Source organism: Magallana gigas, chromosome 4, assembly GCF_963853765.1.
Source record: "Magallana gigas chromosome 4, xbMagGiga1.1, whole genome shotgun sequence".
NCBI lineage: Eukaryota > Metazoa > Mollusca > Bivalvia > Ostreida > Ostreidae > Magallana > Magallana gigas.
The window spans coordinates 15,367,629-15,392,338 of record NC_088856.1 but is presented as its reverse complement, the minus strand read 5'-3'; the positions used below and the strand labels follow the sequence as shown (position 1 = coordinate 15,392,338).

General features: G+C 30.3%; 2 protein-coding genes across 2 annotated transcripts in view; one reads left to right on the top strand and one right to left on the bottom strand.

The window, feature by feature from the left end:
• LOC105328776 (dynamin-1-like protein) overlaps nucleotides 1-18,100 on the bottom strand; it is a 40,672-nt gene extending 22,572 nt beyond the window's left edge. Inside the window, exons 1-5 of the mRNA XM_066082419.1 lie at nucleotides 18,089-18,100; nucleotides 17,767-17,952; nucleotides 17,407-17,553; nucleotides 17,057-17,149; nucleotides 16,649-16,801 (exon numbers count right to left, since the gene is read on the bottom strand). Coding sequence (XP_065938491.1) covers nucleotides 16,649-16,801; nucleotides 17,057-17,149; nucleotides 17,407-17,553; nucleotides 17,767-17,952; nucleotides 18,089-18,100 — 591 coding nt within the window. The remainder of the gene's footprint in view (nucleotides 1-16,648; nucleotides 16,802-17,056; nucleotides 17,150-17,406; nucleotides 17,554-17,766; nucleotides 17,953-18,088) is intronic.
• On the top strand, nucleotides 6,621-9,904 carry LOC117683004 (uncharacterized). The gene is made up of 7 exons (XM_066081438.1): nucleotides 6,621-6,823; nucleotides 6,984-7,047; nucleotides 7,571-7,659; nucleotides 8,556-8,747; nucleotides 8,943-8,996; nucleotides 9,088-9,422; nucleotides 9,631-9,904. Exons 1-6 carry the CDS (start codon nucleotides 6,799-6,801, stop codon nucleotides 9,180-9,182), a joined length of 519 nt encoding a protein of 172 aa, XP_065937510.1. The 5' UTR covers nucleotides 6,621-6,798; the 3' UTR covers nucleotides 9,183-9,422; nucleotides 9,631-9,904.
• Nucleotides 18,101-24,710: the final 6,610 nt, after the last annotated feature.

Sequence of the window (24,710 nt, the reverse complement as noted above, 5' to 3'; positions counted from 1 at the left end):
AATTAATATTATCAATCTTTACTATTATTTATACACATGCAATTCATAAACACGCATTAAAACACTTTAATTTTATACTAGAAGTGTTAGCGTTTGACACCTATAACGTCACAAAAGATGGCGCAGCTATCACATTTAAAATATGCATTTTGTGAAATTCAAACTATGATGCTTAAAATAAGTATTTATTCGATTTTAAGAACAATTACTCAACAATATTCTAGATACTTATGTACCGTAGATTATTTCTAAGATAATTTTTAAAACGTGATAAAAACCTTTTATAGATCGTGTAAAAAGAAAAAAAGTTTGATTTACTAATTCTTTTTTTTATCAAAACATAACATCTATGTTTAAAAAAAACTTCCTGTTACACTATGCTTAGATTTTATCCTTCCTTTAATTGGTTTTCCAACTTTTTAGAGTTTTTAAACAAGTGGGAAATGTATTTTTCCGTTTCCCTTCTGGCAGTTTAGTGATCGTGGGAATATTGCCTACGGTTCTAATAAACAAGGTCATGATAATTTAGAGCAAGATATATATATATATATATATATATATATATATATATATATATATATATATATATATATATATATATATATATATATATATATATATATATATATCACTACTGTAATGGAAAAACCCTGAGAGTATCAAAAAACCCTGAGGAAACCCTGAGTGGCACTGAGAAAACCCTGAGAGACCCTGAGGTTGACACTGAGAGTACTGAGGAAACCCTGAGAGACCCTGAGGTTTGCACTGAGGGTACTGAGGAAACCCTGAGAGACCCTGAGGTTTGCACTGAGGGTACTGAGGAAGCCCTGAGAGACCCTGAGGTCGGCATTGACGGTACTGAGGAAGCCCTGAGAGACCCTGAGGTCGGCACTGAGGGTACTGAGGGAATCCTGAGAAACCCTGAGGTCACTTTTAATAGAAAAACGATATAAATTATGCGATTGAATTAAAACGATACAAGCTACATTTAATAAAATTAATTTTTATAATGACTATTTTGATTTTGTCGAAATTTCTTTTTAGCAACTCTGAGCTTTAAGTCAGAAAAAGAACTCATGTTCGGGTATGAACCGTATTATATTGTCTGATTATAGTAACGTTTTATTTTCAAACAAAGTGCTTAATTTTTAGTTCAAACTACAACACAATTTTTTTTTCTTTTACAATAAGCATGCGTAAAAAATAATATCTAATTTAAATATTACATTTATTTCAAATTGACATCTAATTAAAATAGAACTTCCCCTGTACTGTTTTTCTTAAATACTGCATATAACTTTCTACTAAAACTTCCTTTGTGTATATCAATTGCCAATTCTTTTGTTTGCCCATGATCAGAAAAACACTGTAACTAACACAGAATATACAAGATATACACACGCAAGTTCGCTGCATGTAATGAGTAGGTGCCCGAGGCAATGTTGGAAATATATAACAGGTGTGAAATTGTCGCGGATTGATTCAACTGAAATGTCAGTTATGTATATCAATATGTAATTAATCATTGTGAAAGAAAAACTATAAAGAAGCAAACAATATCAAAGTTTTAACACAACAGGTTGTTAAATTTAGTGTACCAGGTATCCGAGACGATGTTTGAACTATTTCACTATTTTAAAATAAGATGTATTTAATTTCATTTACATGCATTTAGTTACATCTAATAAAGATACATGCACAAATTTAATGATGTTTATTGGCTAAAATGTGTTTGTTGAATTAGGATTATCTAACTTCAAAAAGTAGATAAGCAATTGGGTTACATGTACTTTATATTGTATAGTTTTTATGTAAAGTAGTATATCTATTTTGAAAATGTACGCCACCCTCCCATATATAGAAACATGTATAGATTTAAATTTTTGTAAAGATTTTGAGAAGTTGTTTCATTCTCCATTCTCCATTCTATTGTGAAGATTTTTTCGATAAGTTTGCCCTCCCCCCTTTCAAAACGATGTTAGGTGCACCAGATTTCGTAATGAAAAAGATAAACAGCTTTTCTCTACTATACATCCAGCATCAATTATGAAAGTTGGCATTAGATTATTTTTTAAGATCCATGCGAGTTGAAATTCAGGAGTTTTGTTTTTTTAAATATTGAACTTTTCAAATTAGAAATATTTTCCACCCGATTGAATTTTGATATTTCATGTTACCGGAAATGCCGAGAAAGGGGAAGGGGAATTCCGAGGTTTGCCTGTCTTGTATAATTTCAAAGGTCCAGTTAATGAATTCAATTGTAACGCTAAATTGTTGTCCTTTGTTTATTGACAAGAACATAACTTCAAATGAAATGTGAAATTAAAAAGCAACAGTGAATTCTTGCATGATCTTACACCATGAACATCTTTATGCAATAAAAGGCGCTTCAAATAAGCAAATAATTTTTTACTCTTTCTCTCTTTCAAACTAAAAATTCTTTATCATATTTTAACATGAAACTCTCTCTCTCTCTCTCTCTCTCTCTCTCTCTCTCTCTCTCTCTCTCTCTCTCTCTCTCTCTCTCTCTCTCTCTCTCTCTCTTTTACAAATATTTATATGTGTTTAGAACTACTAGTATGCGATGATATGACAAATGTTTGAAATGTATCGAAAAAATCCCTTTATCTCTCTCTCTCTCTCTCTCTCTCTCTCTCTCTCTCTCTCTCTCTCTCTCTCTCTCTCTCTCTCTCTCTCTCTCTCTTAGAGAGATAGGGAGACTTTTTTATTTCAATCTTTTCTGGTTTAAGTTCAATCTATTGTTAGTTACGGTCGTTTTGACGAGGTTAATTTCACAAAGTTATAGTTTCCCGTTACTGTATTTTATAATCAAAATGAATTTCGACAAGAGTTAAAAATTATCTGATCCTGAGAATTCACCGAGATGTTTTGAACCTTTCCACAAGAGAATTTGTATTAATCAGCACGGGATTCACGGATATCCATTTTTGGATTTTATTATGCGCAACAGAGACTGAGAAGTTGAATCAAAATTTATGCCTATATACATGCATATAAACTCTTCTAATTAATTGTGTATGTCGTTAAACGGAAACAAACCTGAAGTAGAATGATTTCGCTTTTGTTTCCTATAGTATCATCAATTTAAATAAGTGACAATAATACAATGTAACTTTCAATTAAGAAAACTTGGACACATCGTAAAATATCCTCATGTCAAGTCAAGTTCGGCTCACACCCCCCCCCCCCACCCCTCCCCCTTCCTCCTCCGTCATCGACCAAATCATTCGCCCAAATACGTACCTTCCGACACACACACACTCTCTCTCTCTCTTTCATGTGAAAATACTTTGTACATGTTTTAATACTACTACATGTAGCATGCAGTGATATCGCTAGTGTTTAAAATCGTGCACTTCAACTTTTATTGATCATTGATTGTCTTGTTTCTGATTCGAAGTCCATGATAAAAAAGTACCGTGTATGATAGACAATGTACTGTCTCCTTTGTGTACAAGTATAGAACACATTCTTTTGTCTTTTCTAACAGACAAGGCCCAGACTATACACGCAACAGAGTGACCGCGGCGAGTTGTGAATATTGGCCACCTGTGTATTTGTCTTGAAGCATCAAAATAAACAGCTACAAACGGCGGAGAATTACACCATAAAACAAAAGAGTTTGACCCGGGTCTGCATGGAAATCAAAACATAGAAAATTTTATTGAACATAGACTACATCATTTATAAAGTTATCGCTCAAAATCGGGATTTACAGCAAATATGTATAGCGATCAAAATCGGTTTATTTTATATTTAACTCAGGGCTTGTAAATAAAATTCTAATTGTAATGTTCTGTTTCGTTTTTCCTTACCTACATATTGTACAGAGAGAGAGAGAGAGAGAGAGAGAGAGAGAGAGAGAGAGAGAGAGAGAGAGAGAGAGAGAGAGAGAGAGAGAGAGAGAGAGAGAGAGTACATGGAGTTTTATAACCTCCCACCACTTTACTGTCTAAGCATTAGAAAAGTTTACCGATCTATATGTGCACAAGAAGAATTTTTATGTATGGGATATATTATCCTTTGGTTAAATGCCCATACTAGCTAGTGCTTAAATATATTCTCCCAGTATGTTATTGTTTTTTCATACTGTGCAAGAATATGCTATATGATAAAGCAAAATAGATCTACATTTTGTTTTAAATTAGAAATACCGGTTATTGATTCTGCGAATGCTCATTAATCAAATATGTTTTGTTTGGGCAACTAAAATGTTAATTAAATGAATGAAAGTGAACATGATTTTTTTATAAACATTACATTTTACGAACAACTTCTATTTCATTTCTGAAGAATATTAGTACTTTAAATGTTAACGGTTTTTAAAAAAAAAATAGGAATAATAGATTACGTAAAACTCGCTTGTCACATGTATAACCAGTATACAATGTACATATAATAAGTACAGAATACATACTTATCCTTTGTGTTTCTGTATTTTCCCTTTACAATTTATTAAAGATACTGTTTAAATGGAAAGTCTGATCATATGCAGTAAAATAAATTTATATTAATGCATTGTTACTCATATTTATATTTATATTTAAGAGTACGCCAATCGTTAAATTATTAAGGAGTTTTTAATCTTTCGTATTAAGTGCCGACCTCAGGGTCTCTCAGGGTTTTCTCAGTACCCTCAGTGCAGACCTCAGGGTCTCTCAGGGTTTCCTCAGTACCCTCAGTGCCGACCTCAGGGTCTCTCAGGGCTTCCTCAGTACCCTCAGTGCTAACCTCAGGGCCACTCAGGGTTTTCTCAGTATACTCAGTGCTAACCTCAGGGTCTCTCAGGTTTTCCTAAGTACCCTCAGTGCCAACCTCAGGGTCTCTCAGGGTTTTCATAGTGCCACTCAGGGTTTCCTCAGGGTTTTTTGATAGTCTCAGGGTTATTTCATTACAGTAGTGTATATATATATATATATATATATATATATATATATATATATATATATATATATATATATATATATATATATATATATATATATATATATATATATATATATATATATATATATATATATATATATATATATATATATAGATCTTGCTCTAAATTATCATGACCTTGTTTATTAGATCCGTAGGCAATATTCCCACGATCACTAAACTGCCAGAAGGGAAACGGAAAAATACATTTCCCACTTGTTTAAAAACTCTGAAAAGTTGGAAAAGCAATTAAAGGAAGGATAAAATCTAAGCATAGTGTAACAGGAAGTTTTTTTTAAACATAGATGTAATGTTTTGATCAAAAAAAAAGAATTAGTATATTAGAATATATATATATATATATATATATATATATATATATATATATATATATATATATATATATATATATATATATATATATATATATATATATATATATATATATATATATATATATATATATATATTATATATATATATCTATATATATATATAATGGGCTTTTTTTTCATTTCATTTATCTTATAAAAATTAGAGAATGTGATATCAAGGGTTATTTTACTTTCTTTACTTAGTTCGTTAACTTTAGAAAATCGTAGTTTATGGCTTCAAGGGGGTGACTATTTTAAATTTACATTGTCGCAAACATGACTTAAAATATAATGAAAGTATGATAGCATTTAAACGGATTGCAACTTTAGACCACCCAACATACTATTCCAAAAAAAATGTAAAGCACAAAAAATTCCAGATTTTTTAAAAACGTATTATTCTACCAAGATATGATACAATGTATTCTGATAAACACATGTTTTACTGAAAGACTACAGGTATTTAAATGACGATAAAGCTAAAAAGATTAATCTATCCGACCAATAAAATCATCAAACGATGTGCTTTTATTGAATCGTTCGTTTAAATTTCAGATTTATTACAAAATGAAATGTTTGAAAACTATTTTCTCGAAATTCAACGACAAAATATCCTTTTACATTAGGACTTCAATAATGGTTCTTTTTTAAAACAACTGTGAACAAGAAATATTACTGAATTAATCATAACAACGATAAAGCTAAAAAGATTAATCTATCCGACCAATAAAATCATCAAACGATGTGCTTTTATAGAATCGTTCGTTTAAATTTCAGATTTATTACAAAATGAAATGTTTGAAAACTATTTTCTCGAAATTCAACGACAAAATATCCTTTTACATTAGGACTTCAATAATGGTTCTTTTTTAAAACAACTGTGAACAAGAAATATTACTGAATTAATCATAACAACGACAAAGCTTATTAAATATATCACGTTTCATATCATTTTCATATTATTTACCAAATCCAACATTAGAAATGTTGTAAGACAAGATATCAATAAATGATAATGTTATATATGTACTAAGTAATTTATAATATAGCTCTTACCTTTTACTTGGGTTGTTTTTTTTTTTTTAAATCTGCACATGGAAGTGCATATTAATGGTTACTAACAAAAGTAACATGAGATAAAAAAAAAAAATAAGAAGAAGAAATAGGTTGTAAGACATATAAATTTGAATGACATTATTTCTTCAATTTTTTGAAGATCGGTCACATGATTAAGAAATCTCAAAATAGTGGTGTCTATCTTTCCAATTTATCATTTTCATTTCGTTTTCCGTTGTTTAAACAACTGTCATGATACATGTATGTGTTATATATAAAATGGCAAATTAAAAAAAAAATTTGTGCTCATTTCCTGTTTTAATTGTTACTGTGGTAAAAATAGGATTTGTCTCGTGTATCTGTAAAGAGATCACATACTCAGATGTGAATCGAACTTTTTCTTCAACAGGTTCTTTAAAACATGGATATTATGAATATACTTTGCAGTAAGTATATAACTCATTTAACATGTGGCAGAGTAGCATGGGGACATTGTTGTGACATAAATTACTTTAAATTTAGATGTATAAAATTTTCTTGTAATGTGTAGAACATTTGCTCTTTTCAATATAATGGTATCTAGCAAAGAAACTTTTGTCACTGTAGAGACGTTGATTTTGTTCCATGTGAGTAGAAGGGGATTTTCTTCTGATACAACTACTCTCCCGGCGTAAGAACGTTTATGAATATTTTTTTCTTTTAACAGAAATATTTATAAAATAATATGAAAAATGAATTCTTTTCCAGACTATTAAATAAGATATCCGTTATCATTTTTTAAAGGAAGATATTTACACTTTGAATTGAGTTAACAAAAAAGATTGTTAAAAATTGAATATAAACATTCATAGTTTGAAATTGAATATGATATATTAAATAATTTTCATATTAATTTTTTGGGGGGCTGGGTAAATAGCATTTTCAAGATATTTCTGTATCAAACAGTCTGTGTATCGATTTTTGGTGATTTATTCTACTGCACAGTCTTACACGTGATTTTAAAGCATATTGTTTAGAAAACTCTTAAACCTAACAGAGTTAAGTAGAAGATATCTTTTTTGTACATATATACCAATTATAATGTGATTCAAAACGTTGATCATTAAAATGATAATTATATTGTCAAACTTGTTTAACACTTTTCCGTGTTCATGTATCAAATGTTAAATAATGTAAATAATGTTTGAATTTAGTTTTCAAAGAAAGTTATGTCTCGAAGATGCAGTTCTTATCCACGATGACTTATTTCAAAAAGGATGTCCATACAGTTTGAGGGCAGAAGGTTTGATTTTCATAACAAAAAGAAGTAAAATGTTATAACTGCACATGTTTTATAGATTTTAAGAATATTACTATAATAATAGATATTTTTTCCATTCTGTTCATCTGTTAATAATTACATTTACCAACTATTTTTTCCTCTATTTCTTAAAAAAAAATTGTTATTCATAGCTTTATAGAAACGGGCATGGCTGAAATTTAGCTAAAATCCAGTATCCTAATAAAAATCACGGACTGCATTAGATAATCATAATGATGTCAGACTCAAACAAATTTATATAACATAACTTGACTATATTAATCTAACTCACTGGTTAACATTAAAAAAATTTAGTTGCTTTAACCTATTTTGGTGATTTACAATTCAATAATTTGTTAAAAGAAAAATGTAAAATTAATATAAACATTAAAAGGATTTCTTTGATACATGTAATCCATGCGGCCATGAAGGTAGCGATCATTACAGAAAAAATAACATAATCCGCTAACGCTGGTTATGTAGTGTGGAATCATTGATTTTCGTCGGGGCCAATTTTTGTGAATTGCTGAAATTTTATAGGTTCGTGGGGACGTAATTTCGTGTATTTTCTTCTACCTACAAAACGAAATATGACTTTATAACCCTAATATATTATTCCTGGAGGATGTTAATTCGTGGATGAGAGGTACCCACAAAATCCACGAAAATGAGCCACCACGAAAGCTAATGATTCCACAGTATTTTTGTTCGCAATGTCGCTAAATGTACCTTCATATTCCGCATAAATCACCAAAGAAATTATTTTTTTTTTGGTTTAAATAAAATTTATGGAGTAAAAAACATATAATAGTTAATTATAATGAAAAAAGTATGCTAAATTACAATGATAGTTTAATAAATTATTGATTTCCAAATAGATAAAACAAATTGCTCAATACCCTGCACTGGGAAACTTGAGATAAACAACTTCTTCGAGGGTATAAACCATAGCATTGATTACATGCTGATCAGTCAACAGGATGGCATTTCCATTTTACGTAATTTTACGAATTTTTCAAAGTGCAACATAAAAACCATAATCATCGAATGTGATTTCAAGTATCAGAAAGGTATACCCCTGGTACTACTTGTATAAAGGCTATTTTAAATGATCAAATTTGTATCTACCATGTGAATAAATATTCATGTTATTCAGTTCCTAACCTTTCATTAAATACGAATTTGCTACGCTATATTTTCTTTATCCGTTGTTTAAAGTATAAATATAAATATTGGGAGTAGTGTATTTTTATATAATTCAATAGAAAACAGAAACAAATCGGATTGTGCAACTTCACAAGAAAAAGGAACACTACCAGGTAATGATATTGGTCGAACCGTATTTCTGTGATATCAAATACCTATAATTTATTAATAAATACTCAACAAATTATTCGTTTGAAATGCAAGGTTTTTCGATTGGTTTTGTAAGTGTTGTTATTGGTTGCTTGCTTGGAGTTGTGGTGACTCTAATTGGTTGCTGGATCTTAAATATCTTGCGGTAAGTGCTCTTTCATAAAATAGCTTATAAATTACAGACAGCAATTTTAAATTTAATCTTTGGTGTACGCATTCCTTTGTTCCATTGCCTACTGTTCACAATTAAGAAAGTAAGAAGATACAGATTTTACATTTATATTGATAAATGCAGACAAAGGCATCTTTACCATAAAAACTTGGACTTGAATCCAATCTGTCAATCCATTAATAATCCGGTTGTGTACACGGAAATTGAAGAACTGAGGGTAATTATTTATTAAGAAATACATTTTTGTTTTGTACTGAGTTCATTTTTTTTAATATCGCTTTAGCATGCATGTTCATGCTTAAGAATAAAAAAAATTCTTTGCATGCAGCGAGATTTTCTACTAGATTTCTGTATTTATAAGAAATACAGAAAGCAAAATAGTTTAATACATCTTGATTTATATTTTATTTTTCTTCTAAAAATAGATGCTAGTAAAGGCAACTCAAGTTCCCTCAATTAAGGATAATAGTCCTCTTAGCGCAAGGTCACGGACATCCAACACTTACCATACGTTAGCGGAAATGGGAAATCTTGGCAAATCAACAACTTTAATTCATGACACTGATTCGGGCAAACTGAGAACATCAAATCATTCATCTAACGGATCTCGACTGAGTCTGACTCAGTCATTCGGTTGTAGTGTTAAAGAGGATGAGCAACAAAGAGAAAGTGGAGAGAGTAAAAAGTACTTTGAACTTGAACAACGACAATTGAACTAGGAACAGAATTTTTAAATGCGGGGCTTTCTGCGGGGAAATGTGGATTTTTTATTAATTAAATAATTCTTAGTTATATCAAATATTATTTATATCTAAAATTGATTTTAAACTCTTTCGTACTACTTTTAGTGCATTGCCATTTGGAGTTGTTCTGGAAATACAATTTCAATTCATTTTTATTCAAAAATGCTTGAGTATCAAAACTAATGATTGTTTATGGAATTTGAATACTTGTAAATTCACAAAATATGGTACAAAGGGGAATTTTAACTTTTAAAAACGTATTTCTTTATAGGTTTTAACTATTTAAGCATGTATCATATTGCTGGATTTTCAAATACACATGTAGATATATTATTAATATTTTGTGTGATTGAGACCAGCAGGCATGCCTTCGATGCTATCTTAGAACTGTTGTGCGTCCTATATATCAGTACTTCGTAAAGCTCTCCTATATATGTATAAATATATATTTTGGAACCGCCGTACCCCAAACTCCAGATCCGATAGAAGGAGGTGAATTTCGTTTATTTCCATACAACTTCAAATTCCATTGTTATTCTTTACTCTTTCATTGAAATTATAAAGTGGATGATTGGTTTGTGCGTTTATGTTCCTATGCAAGGATGTATTCATGTATAACAAAAACAATTGCCAAAAAGAAAGACCACCAAATAACCTCGTCCGTTGCTATTTGCCTGCCTTTGAGCTCATGAATTAATTAAATGAATTAATGCTGTCTATTTATGACGAAAGATGAAAAATATGCATTTATTTGAAAATGGCACTGCCTTGAGTAATATATTTACATAATTAACTGCAATGATTATGTATAAATGTTTCAGACGAAGAGTAATTTTACAATGATTTTTACAAGCCATGCAAGATACTTTTTCTTTTTACATTTTTCACATTATCACTTTATTTCTGAAAATTAATTGAATTAAATCTGTAACATTGTTCAAAAAATTGTATATGGTATTTTCGAAATAGACTGTAAGTAATTTTTTATATTACTTGCATTTATTTATTTTATATATTGCAGATTAAAAGAAAATTGGTTGTCTTTTTTATCATAATTAGTTCCATGAAAAGTTACTTTCTCGTGTGTTGACCGAATGAGAATAGTATAAAATCGAAGCGGTAACTTGAATATTTCGTTCCTTTTATTGGAAATACATTGTTATTTGTTATTAAGATATGTGTAAAAAAATATGTATATTTATTTGTAAATGTAAATGTATAAAATTTAAAATAGACTGGTTTTATCTTTTAATGAATTATTTTCCCTGTCAAAACTTATTGCTAATTTTTTTTGCGAAAGCCTCTCAAATCTTATACGAACGATTAAATATGAACAAGTTATAATGGGATATCCAAACCAAAGATGTAAGAAACCGTCGAGGTACTTCTTAAGTCATGTGGTAGATTGAACTTGCAATCATTATGATATTAACTTTATTACAGAAAAAATGGCATTTTTCTCAAAAAGGCCTAATCAACCACTAACTTAAATTGGTTATTCAAAGACATGAAAGGATGGGAAGACTAAATAGAGAGGATTCTTGTATTTGTTTTTAAAATGAAGATATCACAGTTTTGGTTTTGTTTGGGGTTTTGTGTGGGGTTTTTTTCTGCTTATCGTTGGAATATACTAATTTAGTTTCAGACATGCTATGTCCTACAGAATCTATATAAGTTTTAGAATACCAACTTCCCACTTCAGCACATATTAAAAATGGCATGCATAATCTCGATTCATTGGGGTTTTTTTTATTATTATTTACGCTCTTGTTAATTGGGTTTGAATTTTCCTTATTCCTCTTGGCACTGGTCTACAATGTTATAATGGAAAAGAGTGCTACATTATCAACCACGGACATCTAAGTCAGGCTCAAGCACTTCAATTTGCAAAAATAATGCGGAGAATTGATAAAGGCAGGGGATTTTTTCACTATCTGACTTACAGGCAGTGTAGGGTTTTCCCTTTATTTTAATTCTTTAGAGTTTACATTACAATTTTCAAAGAAGAAGGTACAGTGTCTTTCAAAATTTGCCCTTAAATTCAAACGTTGTTTAAATCTCATGAAAATATGTATACACCATCTTAAACATGTGTGTATATAAAATACTAAAATACACAATCTTATCCTGTTTTCCATCAAGAATATTGACTCCAACATTTTGTCATATTCCTAATATATAGTCAAAAATGTTGAAAAATGGCGCATTTCCTCAAAGTTTTTTGAAGATGAAAATGTGTCCGCATCCGTCGCCCACAATTAAATTAAGATATTTTATGTGATATCACATGAGAAAGTTAAAATGTGAATTTCGTTGTGTGCGATGGCTTCTATTCAAAAAACTTCTCAAGAATAGGTCATGTTAGTGTATCTAGTTCTTTGTTCATGCTAAAAGGTAATAAGCAGGGGGAGGGGGGGGGGGTAAAAAATACGCGTGCAATATCAAAAATACCTAAAAGATTTCATACTAATTTATAACTATTTGTTAAGTACATATTATGTATACAGCTTTGATATCGGATCAAATACATGTTCTTTGACTCTAACTTAGTAATTAACCTTTAAAGTCGCCTATATATAGCTGACCCTTTGATTGCAATGAAGACCTTGAGTCTACTTTCTACAAGGAAGTCAAATACTCAAAAATATCCTGATCAAAAGACCAATAAACGGTTCGATCGATCGGTGTAAAGTCCTGATTCCATGAACCAGAAATAATTGTGGTAAGTCGGTACAGAGTCCGCATACATCGCCTATCTGTATACCTCACAGCAACTTGGACTTCAATCTCTTAGATCATGGTTTGGAGCAGTTCATTGACAAGAATGTATTAATATATACATTTACGATACGATTTTAATCAAACCTACTGATTTCAAAAACCTTAAAATTTACTTAATTAGTAAAAGAATAATTATTCACTGTCGTTCACCTTAAAATTTGCTTAATTAGTAAGAAATGAATTATTCACTGCCGTGCTGTAAATATGCATGTTGAAGATTACCAATATAATTACACTTGATTGTGAAATGAACTTTTCTAAGTATATTCTAACATACATGTGTTTAAATTGAAGAAAATTTGCTTTCCATGAATTGATATCTTACAACTTACAGTAACTTCATAACTTTCTTCCAAATGTATTCAAACATCATTACAGGGTGGAATTTGGGTTAAAAACACGTTTTATCTTACATTAATTTTTTTGTGTTAAAATCTTTACGGAATGACAGATCAGTGAATATGAAACACATTTTTTATTCGAATGTATTAAAAAATTACTTGTTCTTACTGACTAGTGTTTCTACAAATTTTTGAAATTTCTTTTTAAAGAGAAAAAGTGACACAATTGGTTGAATCTGAATCATTTAATTAATGAATGACCCTTTGTACATGCACTGTTGATGACAATTACAAGTAGACCAAAACCATTTTGATAATAAAGATCTTGAGGGAGTTATTCTTTGAATGTTACATTTCAATTTTGTTTAACTGGAGTTACTATTCTTTGATACATTTGATGTACATGCATAAATTTCATAACAAGAAGATAGAAGGAAAAAACGTCATCCCACTTTCACACTTGTACAACACCTATTACAAAGATCATTTCTCATTTCAATGTCTACCAATAGAATGAAAAAGTGGACAAGTCTCAAGAAGTACTCATCAAGATTAATTACATTCATTTAATAATATGCCATTTATTATGAACATGATGTACTCAATATTGTAGTTTTATAACCAACTGGCATACATGACATTTATTTCTAAACAACAACTGTAAATATATTTAATATAGCATGTACGAAATATTGGGAGAACATTAATAAGGTAAGCATTGATTTGATTAAGAACATTTCTGATCCATGAAGATATTTTTTTACAATCATGTGTATGCATTACATTAAGCAATGTACTTGATTTTGCGGAAGTCATTGTCTGCCAAAAATGCTAAAAGAATACACAGCCAAACGAATACATTTACGTTTACAGATTATTAAAAAAAAAATTACACACAAAATTTACAGCATTGCCCTTGGCTCAGTTTTTATATTTTGAAAAAGTGTGTGTTAATATTATAAATATTTAACTAACATGATATATGTGTTATATTTTTTTGTGTTTGTATAATTGTTAGTTTACACACCTCCTATAAGCATTATTCAATGCCATCATCTACTGAGTAAGCTACATACATAAATCAAAGAGCACATAACCTATACATGTATGTAAGAACAAAAACTTTTCTCACACACTAAACTGCACTATCAAAAATAAGTTGTTATAATAATCAGAAGAAACAAGAACAATAAAGTCAAAGAAAAATAAGCATAACAGGAGCAGAGTGCTAAGATTAAAAATCAACAAAATAATAGTTCATACGGTAGTTTTACATCCCTAGTAAGATGGGTAATTCAATGCCCTGATATAAATTGGATTTAACTGTGGTCTCTACATCTATAGCGATATTGCTGCATGTACACCAGGGTATGAGCTGAAAACCGGATAAATCAATTCATACAAAGCAACATTAATGTTATGTAAAGTTTTATATGTGATTAAATGACTAGTGATTTTGTTTCTCAACTGGCTTGTGGTGAATCATTCACATACATTCATTAGTTTGATACTATTTAGTGATTCAGGTATGTTTTTAACATCATGGTACAAGTTCTTTTCTCTTGACAAATTGATTGATAAGCAAATTGACAAACTTAGAAGTAATATGGTTGTTACTATAAACACATCATTAGTTTTATGAAAATTGCTTATTAGATGGAAAAAAACACACAAACTACTTACATAAATTAAACAATTACAAGTATATGTTGTCTGGATAAATAGTCATGTAAGCTTTGGTAAAACTTTAAAAACTCATAAATTTTTCTATACAAAATGACAAACGATAAATTTAATACAGTCACACAGAATTCAACTCATTCAAAACATTTCAGACATCTCTAGGTAACATAATGCAACTGAAACAGAAAGAATGTATTTTTACACACACCCTGTACATTGAAAAACACAGCCAAGAATTGGACTGTATCATACATGTAGTGTAGTAAGTCCCTGTGACATGGACTATACACAGAGTTGTTTGATTTATGGACTGACAGAACAACACTGATGGGTGGGATCTTTGTCACCTGTCCCTGTTTTGTACTTGGTCTCATTATAGAGCAGTTTCCTCCATTGTTGTTTAATTCTGCTGTTTTTTCTTAACACAGATGAATCTCACGAATCTGTAAAATAATTTGACTGGCTCTTTGAAGTGCCAGGAAAAAATATACGGCTATGTGTTTCCTGTTAAAACTTAACAGAGTTTGAATTCAAAACCTGCAAAAACGTTCAAGTTAATATAGTATCTACTGGTGTAAGTACAGGTAGATGTAACTGTGTTTATTGAGTAAAAATTTTGACACTGAACCTGGGAGGCAAATACTTGGGCAGCAATCACAGAAAGGGGTATACCAATTATTCTAATGATTCTACCAAGAAAGATAACTCTGGCACCCTTACCTGTAACATTTCGCTGGCTCTCTGTGCTATGTGTTCCGACTCCTCCAATAGGAACTCCAGCTCCTCTTTCTTGTACAGAGAGCTGACAAGTTCACTCTGGAGATTATCTTTGATAAAATTAACTAGAAAGTGCATGATCGCCTTGGGTATTGTGTCTTGGATGTTCTTTTTGACAATCAAAAAGTAGGACCATTTCTGGCGCTCTGTTTTATAAAAAGAAAAACGTCATATTTTAATTCTACATGTGTATGTTCATACATTTGTGTGTTATAGTTATAAATAGATAATTCATAAATCCAGGTTAACAAAATGTTTTCCTGTTCATGACTTCAGCTTGAAATAGTTACAAATGATATGCATTTACAGGCTCACAAAAATTACCGATGACATCACAGTCTCTTTGTCCCTGGGTGAGAGTTTTCTGGATGTTTGTTGAGGCTTTAATAGATAAGAAGAAAATATTTTTTTAAACTACAAATTTCAAATACAGAATTTAACAACCAGTTGTAGTGTTCCATATAAACAATTATGTAAAAAAAAAAGTTTTTTTTTTGGGGGGGGGGTTTACCCCCCACCCCCCACCCCAACAAAAAAACAACTTTTTTTGGTGAGGGGGATTCAATAAAAGCTTTATTCAATTAACATTGCATGAAAAAATTATTGTTGCAAACATCAATAATTAAAGCTTTTTTCATAATTCATTTTCGATTATACATGTACCACGAAAAATAAAATTTATAATATGAATAATTGCATTACTTACTACATTTGAGAGGAGGTTGACCCCTTTAACACTGTGGGCGGGGGAGTCGGGTCGACTACTGGCCGGACTGCTGGGATGAATCAGCGTGATGCAAGTCACCCTGACCCCGCAAAAAGTTAGAAATTTTACCAGGGTTTACTTTCTGCAAACAACAAAAGATTTTTACACCAAAAGAACAAAACCGTGTAAATTATACCAGGTTTACTTTCTGGAAACAACAAATGTTGTAAAAGTTATTCTAAAACCAATAGCTGTTTAGCTAAAAATAATATCATTTTATATTTAATTTTATATATAATTTTTTATACATTTGTTACAGCAACGAATTTTCTTTCACCATTAAAATACTTTAATTTCCTTAATGAGTAATGAATATTATAAATTTCAGCATGGAACAGTCACACTACATTACCTTATTATCCTTTGTAGACTCGTTATTAACGTGGAAATCGTTAAAGTTTTTACTAATTTCTAATTTCTGTGATCTTTGAAAAAGGGTTGCCTCATGAAAATCTGGATATTTGGTATTGATATATGCTAACTCTATTGCTACTAAATTTTGCACCTGAAACAAACAAATATATATTTAAAATACACAGCCAAGGAATCATAAAAAATATTTCATTGAAAATAAAGATTAATAATTATGATTTATTGTTGCAAAAGGGAATTGTCAACATGACTTTAAGACACAAATTACATGTAAGTACACTTTGGGACCACATTTCCATTAACATGACTTTAACACACAGACTGTGAACCCTTTGCAACCAACTTGCCATCTCAGAAAACCTTACTTGACATTAAGTCAGTAACTCACCATGCTGTTGGTGGGTTGCAATCTCTTCCGTAATAAGTTAGTTACTACATCTACTATCTTCTCATGTAGTTTTGGAAACCTCAACATCTCTTGCTGTTTGTGAGGAAAAACATTCATAATTTAATGGTGGATATCATATTTTTAAATTTATTCTAAAGCTTAAATAAAGTGCATGCCAAAGTTGTAGTATGCATACATTTATTCTTTTTGGGCCTCTGTAAACATAGAAATTCTCGAAAAGACTGTCACAAAGTAACTTTAAAATCTTCTGTCATGCTTCAACCTACAAATACATGTATATCATGATCAGAGTAATATTCATTAACATTCCATTCAGCATCAAATCTAACCTGTGTTCCGCAGTGTTGTATAATCCTCTGCATTTCCTCGTGAACTAATTCTACACATCGTAGACTTGGCTCCTCTAGACGACGAACCTGTCGTTTCACAAGGAGCTCAAACGAAACTTCGGGGATAAACAGAGCTGGTCTAGGACCCTACAAGAAGATGCATACAAATTATCAGATATAAAATGTCAACATTATATTAAAAAAAAATATTCATTTTCATTCAATTTTGAAATTGCTTTTGTGTTTTCAACAAATAGTTCAATTACTTTAATTATTTCTTGGACTGACATCCTTAGAACTTTTTTGACATATATTTTGGTCAAAATGCATAAGCATTTATGATTTCGTGTGATTACATACAGTGGCATTTCTAATTGCTGTTAGGATGTCCAGGGGAGTTAACCCTCCCAAGGGATTCACACTCTCTAGTGTTCGACCAAACGTCTCATGGAAGATGTAACATATTCTGGCCCCTCCACATCTGAAAAATATTATTGATGTTTGCTGAGAATGGTAAAAAACAATCTTGAGCACAAATACATCTACCTATTACATATAAATATCCTCCATGATTTTCTTTTTTATGGAATTATGTTTCACTTGTTTTTTCTTTTAATATCTACATTCAGTAGATAACATATTGTTGTTACAATCACTGTGGACCTTTCAGGGGGAAACAAACTTTAAACAACATTGTTATCTTGGTTTAAACACAATTATTTTTGGTCCTATTTTGTCATATTTCATCGGAGTGCCTATCATTACAGGCCTGATTTGAATGCATATTCCGACCCTTGGACTATAAAACTTTTTTCTTCTTCATATTCCTTTTGTAAACGTGAGACTGAGATCAAAAAGTGAGTATGTTTAAGATTTATGGCCCCGGGGCCTGGTCATAAGATCACTTCTGATGAAGTCAGTTTTTCTTAAAGCAAAATAAGCTTTTTTTTTCTTCAGAAAAATGTATTTGCCATTATTTTGATTTTGCTTGTAAAAACACACGTAATGATATTCGCGTTTATGATCTTGAAATATTTAAATTTTGTTCTAAATATGATTTTTCTTTTACAGGAAATAGTTAATCTCTTTTGGTAACGACTCAAGTTTTTTTGTGAAATCGGAGCAAGCAATTTATGACGATATACACAACGTGTGGTTTTTTTTTTATTAATTAAACATCTGTTTGTCGCATACTTTTAATGCATATCAGTAAGTATTGAAAAAAAGGTACAAAATGCGACAAACTTAAGTACATCGAGTCTGAATTTGTCATGCCAATTTTTCATTAATAATATTGATAAAATAAAGGTCTAAATGAGAGCCATTTCTGAGGGAAAAAATTACCGAGAATTTACTGCATACGGAATTCAAAATGACCGAACGGCTAGTCAAACTTGTGAATTGTATTCTTTACTATTTAATTCATTTGTCCTGACAAAATAAGAAATACTTGTTGAAATTAATATTATCAATCTTTACTCTTTTATACACATGTAACACCTTACAAAAATGACAAAAGGTCTTATTCTAGTCATAAACACGATTAAAACACTTTCATTTTATACCAGAAGTATTAGCGTTTGACACCTATAACGATACACAAGATGGCGCAGAGAGAGAAAAAACATTTTCAGTAGACGATAACACAATAATCCATTTCTTTCAAATTTAATCTATATGTATATATAATGGGGTTTTTCTCTTTTATTTCATTTATCTTATAACAATTAGAGAATGTGATATTTGAGGGTTATATTACTTCCTTTACTTAGTTCGTTAACTATAAAAAATCGTAATTTATGTCTTCAAGGGGTGACCATCCTAAAATTTCATTGTCGCAAACATTATTTAAAATATAATGAAATGATGATAGCATTTAAACGGATTTCGAACATTGTAACTTTAGACCTTTCAACATACTATTCCGAAAAAAAAATCTAAAACACAAAAAATTCCAGATTTTTTTAAATATTTTATCATCTACCAAGATATGATATAATGTAGTCTGATAGATACATGTTTTACTGAAAGACAACAGGTATAAAATTGACGACAAAGCTAAAAACTTAGTCTATCCGACCAATAAAACCATCAAACGATGTGCATTTATTGAATTGTTCATTTAAATTTCAGATTTATTACAAAATGAAATGTTTGGATACGATTTTCTTGAAATTCAATTACGAAATATCAATTTTCGTAGGGGCTTCAATGATGATTCCTTATTAAAACAACTGTGAACAGGAAATAATATTGAATTAATCATAACAATGAAAAAGCTTAGTATATCACATTCCATATCATTTTCATTTTATTCACCAAATTCGACATTAGAAATTTTGTCAGACAAGATACCATTAAATGATATGTGTGCGCCTTATATTATAGCTCTTAACTTTTTACTTTGGTCGTTTTTTTTAAATCTGCACATGGAAATGCATATTAATGCTTACTGACCAAAGTAACATGATATAAAAAAAAGACGAAGAAAAAGCTTGTAAGACAGGTAAATTTGCATGATAATGACTCTTAAATTTTGGCAAGGTTCTTGGCTTTTGGTTCAGCAGCTAATTCAAGTCTATTGGGAAATTCAAGTGGTTTATAATATTATTTTTTTTATACGTGAAAATGCTGCGTGTGATTAAATAGAGTAAAAATTAATTTAAAGCATTCTATACTTAAAAAAGGACCTTCGAATGACATAAAAGGCAAATGTTTGGGAAATGTCCTTGGTCATTGGTCATTAGCTTTTGCTTAACTTTAAATAACCGTTAAATCACAACTTGAATCTGATAAATTTCAATTACAGTTTAACGTCACGACTTGAATAGGTCTAAATTTTGATGATCAATCCCTTTTATACATACTTAAGAAAAGACAAATATGAAATAGGCATTGAGGTATATTGTGATGAAAGGCTAGTTTAGCAACCGAACCAACAAACATTTTCTTTATCGTATTATTGACCCTCTCTAATGTTGCAATAGCTTATATTACAAAATAGGAGTAATATAAAACCTAACTACTCAGTATGACATTAGCACAAGACTGAAAGGTTTCGGATTTTTTTAAAATCGGTCACATGATTAAGAAAAAATGCTCGTGTCTATCATTCCAATTTATCATTTTCATTCGTTTTCCGTTGTTTAAACACTTGTCAAAATACGTGTTATATATGAAATGACAATTTTTTTTTAAATATTTAGGTTCATTTCCTGTTTTAATTGTTACTGTAGGGAAAAAATAGGATTTGTCTCGTGTATCTGTAAAGAGATCGCATACTTACACGTGTATCCAACTTTTCCTTCAACGGGTTCTTTAAAACATGGATATTAATTTTATACTTTGCAGTATGTAACTTATTTAACTGGTGGCAGAGTAGCATGAGGACATTGTTGTGACATAAATTGCTTTAAACTTAGATTTATAAAAGTTTCTTGTAATGTGTAGAACATTTGCTCTTTTCAATATAATGGTATCTAGCAAAGTAACTTTTGTCACTGTAGAGACGTTGATTTTGTTCCATGTGAGTAGAAGGGGATTTTCGTCTGAAACAACTACTCTCCCGGCGTAAGAACGTTTATCAATATTTTTTTTTTCTTTTAACAGAAACATTTATAAAATAATATGAAAAATGAGTTCTCTTCCAGTCTATTGAATAACATATCCGTAATCATATTTTAAAGGAAGATTTTTATACTTAGAATTGAGTTAGCAAAAACAGATTTTTGAAAACTTGGAAATAAACATTCATAGTTTGAAATTGAACATGATACATTAAATAATTTTCTTATTTAATTCATTTTTATTAGCATTTATTTTGTAGCATTTTCAAGATATTTCTGTATCAAACAGTCCTTGTATCGATATTTTGTGATTTATCCTACTGCACAGTCTTAGACGTGATTTTAAAGCATATTGTTAAGAAAACTCTTAAACTTAACTGAGTTAAGCAGAAGATTTCTTTTTTGTACTTAACATATACATGTATATCAATTATGATATGATTCAAAACGTTGATCATTAAAAGGACATATTGACAAACTTGTTTAACACTTTTCCTTGTTCATGTATCAAAAGTTAGATAATGTAAATAATGTTTGAAATTTAGTTTTCAAAGAAAGTTTTGTCTCGAAGACGCAATTCTTATCCACGATGAATTACTTCAAAAAGGATGTCCATACAATTTGAGTCCAGAAGGTTTGATTTTCATAAAAAAAAGAAGTAAAATGTTATAACTGTACATGTTTTATAGATTTTAAGACTAATACTATAATAATATATTTTTTTCCATTCTGTTCATTTGTTAATTTTTACATTTACCAACTATTTTTCCTCAATTTTTCAAAAATACCAATTGTTATTCATAGCTTTATAGAAACGGACATGGCTAAAATTTAGCTAAAATCCAGTATCCCAAGAAAAATCACAGACTGCACTAAATAATCATAATGATTTCAAATGCATACAAGTTCAAATAACACAACATGGCTATTTTTTATCTAATGCACTGGTGTACATTTAAAATAATTTAGTTACTTTAACCTGTTTTTGTGATATACAATTCAATAATTTGTGAAACGAAAGATGTAAAATTAATATTAACATTAAAAGGATTTGTTGATATTCATGCGGCCATGAAGGTAGCGATCATTGCAGAAAAAAATATCATAATCCGCTTACGCTGGTTGTGTATATTTTTCCGTAATGTCGCTAAATGTACCTTCATATTCTGCATAAATTACCGAAGAAGTTAATTAATTGTTTAAATAAAATTTATGGAGTAAAAACCATATAAATATTGTAATGAAAATAGATATGCTAAATAACAATGGTAGTTCAATGAATTATTGATTTGATTTTCAAATAGATAAAACAAATTGCTCAATACCCTGCACCGGGAAACTTGAGATAAACAACTCCTACGAGGGTTTAAACCATAAGATTGATTACATACTGATCAGTCAACAGGATGGCATTTCCATTTTACGCAAAGAACATTTGAGTTTTTCAAACTGCATCATAAAAACCATAACCATCAGATGTGATTTCAAGTATCACAAAGGTAGGAGACACTACTAGCATAAAGACAATTCTAAATGATCAAATATTTATATACCAGTGAATAAATGTTCATGTTATTCGGTTTCAGACTTTTGTGAATCATTAAATACGAGTTTGCTACGCTATATTTTCTTCTTCCGTTGTTTAAAGTCTAAACATAAATATTTGGAGTAGTGTATTCTTATCAATTCAATAGAAAACAGAAACAAATCGTATTTTGCAACTTCACAAGAAGAAGGAACACTACCAGGTAATAATATTGGTCGAACCATATTTCTGTGAAATCAAATACCTAAAGCCCCTTTCACAATTGGTGCACGAGCAGAAGCAACAAAATATTCGTGCGACCGAAAATTTAGATTTGAACTGTTGCTGAAGTAATCGCATTTGAAAAGGTATTAGTACGAAATTTGCACGATCTTAGCGAGCGTTGTGCGATGTGAGCACATAAAATTTTCAGATATATCTTGCGTCTATATGCGACTGTTGTACAATGAAAGCGACTCGACTGTTAAAGGGTGATGCGATAGGATCGCGCGAGAGATTAGGTGATCGGACGATTGAACGTGCACCAATGCGATTTGATGTGCGATCATGCGTTCCATGTTACCAATGCTCATGCCATTCATAGGGGGTATATATACGCTTTTCAGAAGACATAGTTGAAAGCGAGAGAACATGCCGCTCAAGAAGAAACAAAGATGCAGCAGTTGTTATCATGATACTTCCATATGATTATTCTGTTATATCTGATTGGTTTAGAAGGTCATGTGACAGGAAAATTTCATAGGTATGAGCATACGATGTAAACAAATATGATTAAATCAAAAATGTATTTTTTTTTATTTAAATACAACGTTCACAAAAGAAGAACAGATATAAGTGATGTAAGACATATAAACTTATAATAAATTTGATTGATACATTTCTCTAATATAATATGATTATACACATGTATTTACACAGGTGTACATTATCAGCAATATAACTTTATTATTTTCATGAAAGTTGATATTTGGGGGGGGGGGTATATACTGGGGGCGAGGGGATAAAAAATGGATGATTTGTCGATAATATGAGAAAGGAAAGTCACTGACTTAGTATAAATTAATCTTGCTCTTGTATTCTTGTACATACTTAAATACATACATGTATGACATGTACATTGGCAAAGACACAAACATAATACACATACATAACAAAGAGTGTTTCCATAAATCAGGATTTACCAGCATATGATTTTGATTCAATTTACCCATGGGGAGGAGGGAAAGAATAGAAAAAGAATAAAGCAGAGGGTAGAGGGAAGGTACAAAAATAGAAGTAGATGAAAGCAATTATCTATGATTCTAGCTTTTGGAGGATGTTTGACCATCTTGGTATTTGCAGTTTTTTAAAGAATATATTTTTCAACATAGAGTCTGTTTATAATTATATGTTATATATATATATAAATAGAGAGAGAGAGAGAGAGAGAGAGAGAGAGAGAGAGAGAGAGAGAGAGAGAGAGAGAGAGAGAGAGAGAGAGAGAGAGAGATTGTTCTACTATCAAGATTAATATATTTTCAAAGCGATGTATATCACTGTTCAAATATTTACCAAACGGAATATATTTATTATCAAAATTCACATTTAACTGTAAATCACCAAGCCAGTGTTTAATTCTGTCCTAAAGTTTTTTTATGAGGTAGCATTCAGAAAATAAATGGTTTATTTTTTCTGTTAACTGTCCACAGAAAGACAAAGTCTTTATCTGTTGCAGAAATTCTGTGAAGTAACTGGGTTTGAAGCCCTTGTAAACTAGTTTTTTTAGTTCATTTAAACGACAAATTATAACTAAGGTTCCATTCTTTTCTTTTCTTTTCTTCCCATTTTTTCAGATGTGGGCAACTCTTTCTTTTTGAGATAAGTGCATTATACATTTCCTTACAGCCCTTGTTTGAGTTCATAAATATTACATGTATTACTGTATTTGGGCATCTTAGATTATAATCCTTTCTTATATATCTGCCATTCTTCTTTTGATAACTTCTGATTGCTGAAACAAATTCTGAATATTGACGGAAATTTGATTTTGCATTGAAAAAAGTGTTAAAATCGTGAAAAGGAAGGTAACTACCATCTGCATTACATATGTCACTAATGTACAATGTATCTTATCCCATTATCAAAACAATTTTTAAAAAAGAGTGGGGTTTTTTTTATCAATGTAATATCCGAATTATACCATAAGTGGTCAT

Bases quoted from the DNA above. Each gene is read 5' to 3' on its own strand.
- LOC117683004 (XM_066081438.1), top strand. From the start codon at position 6,799: ATGGATATTATGAATATACTTTGCA. The intron at 7,660-8,555 runs GTTTGATTTTCA...ATTTCCAAATAG, and splicing joins ATACAGTTTGAGGGCAGAAG to ATAAAACAAATTGCTCAATA. The intron at 8,997-9,087 runs GTAATGATATTG...TTGAAATGCAAG, and splicing joins AGAAAAAGGAACACTACCAG to GTTTTTCGATTGGTTTTGTA.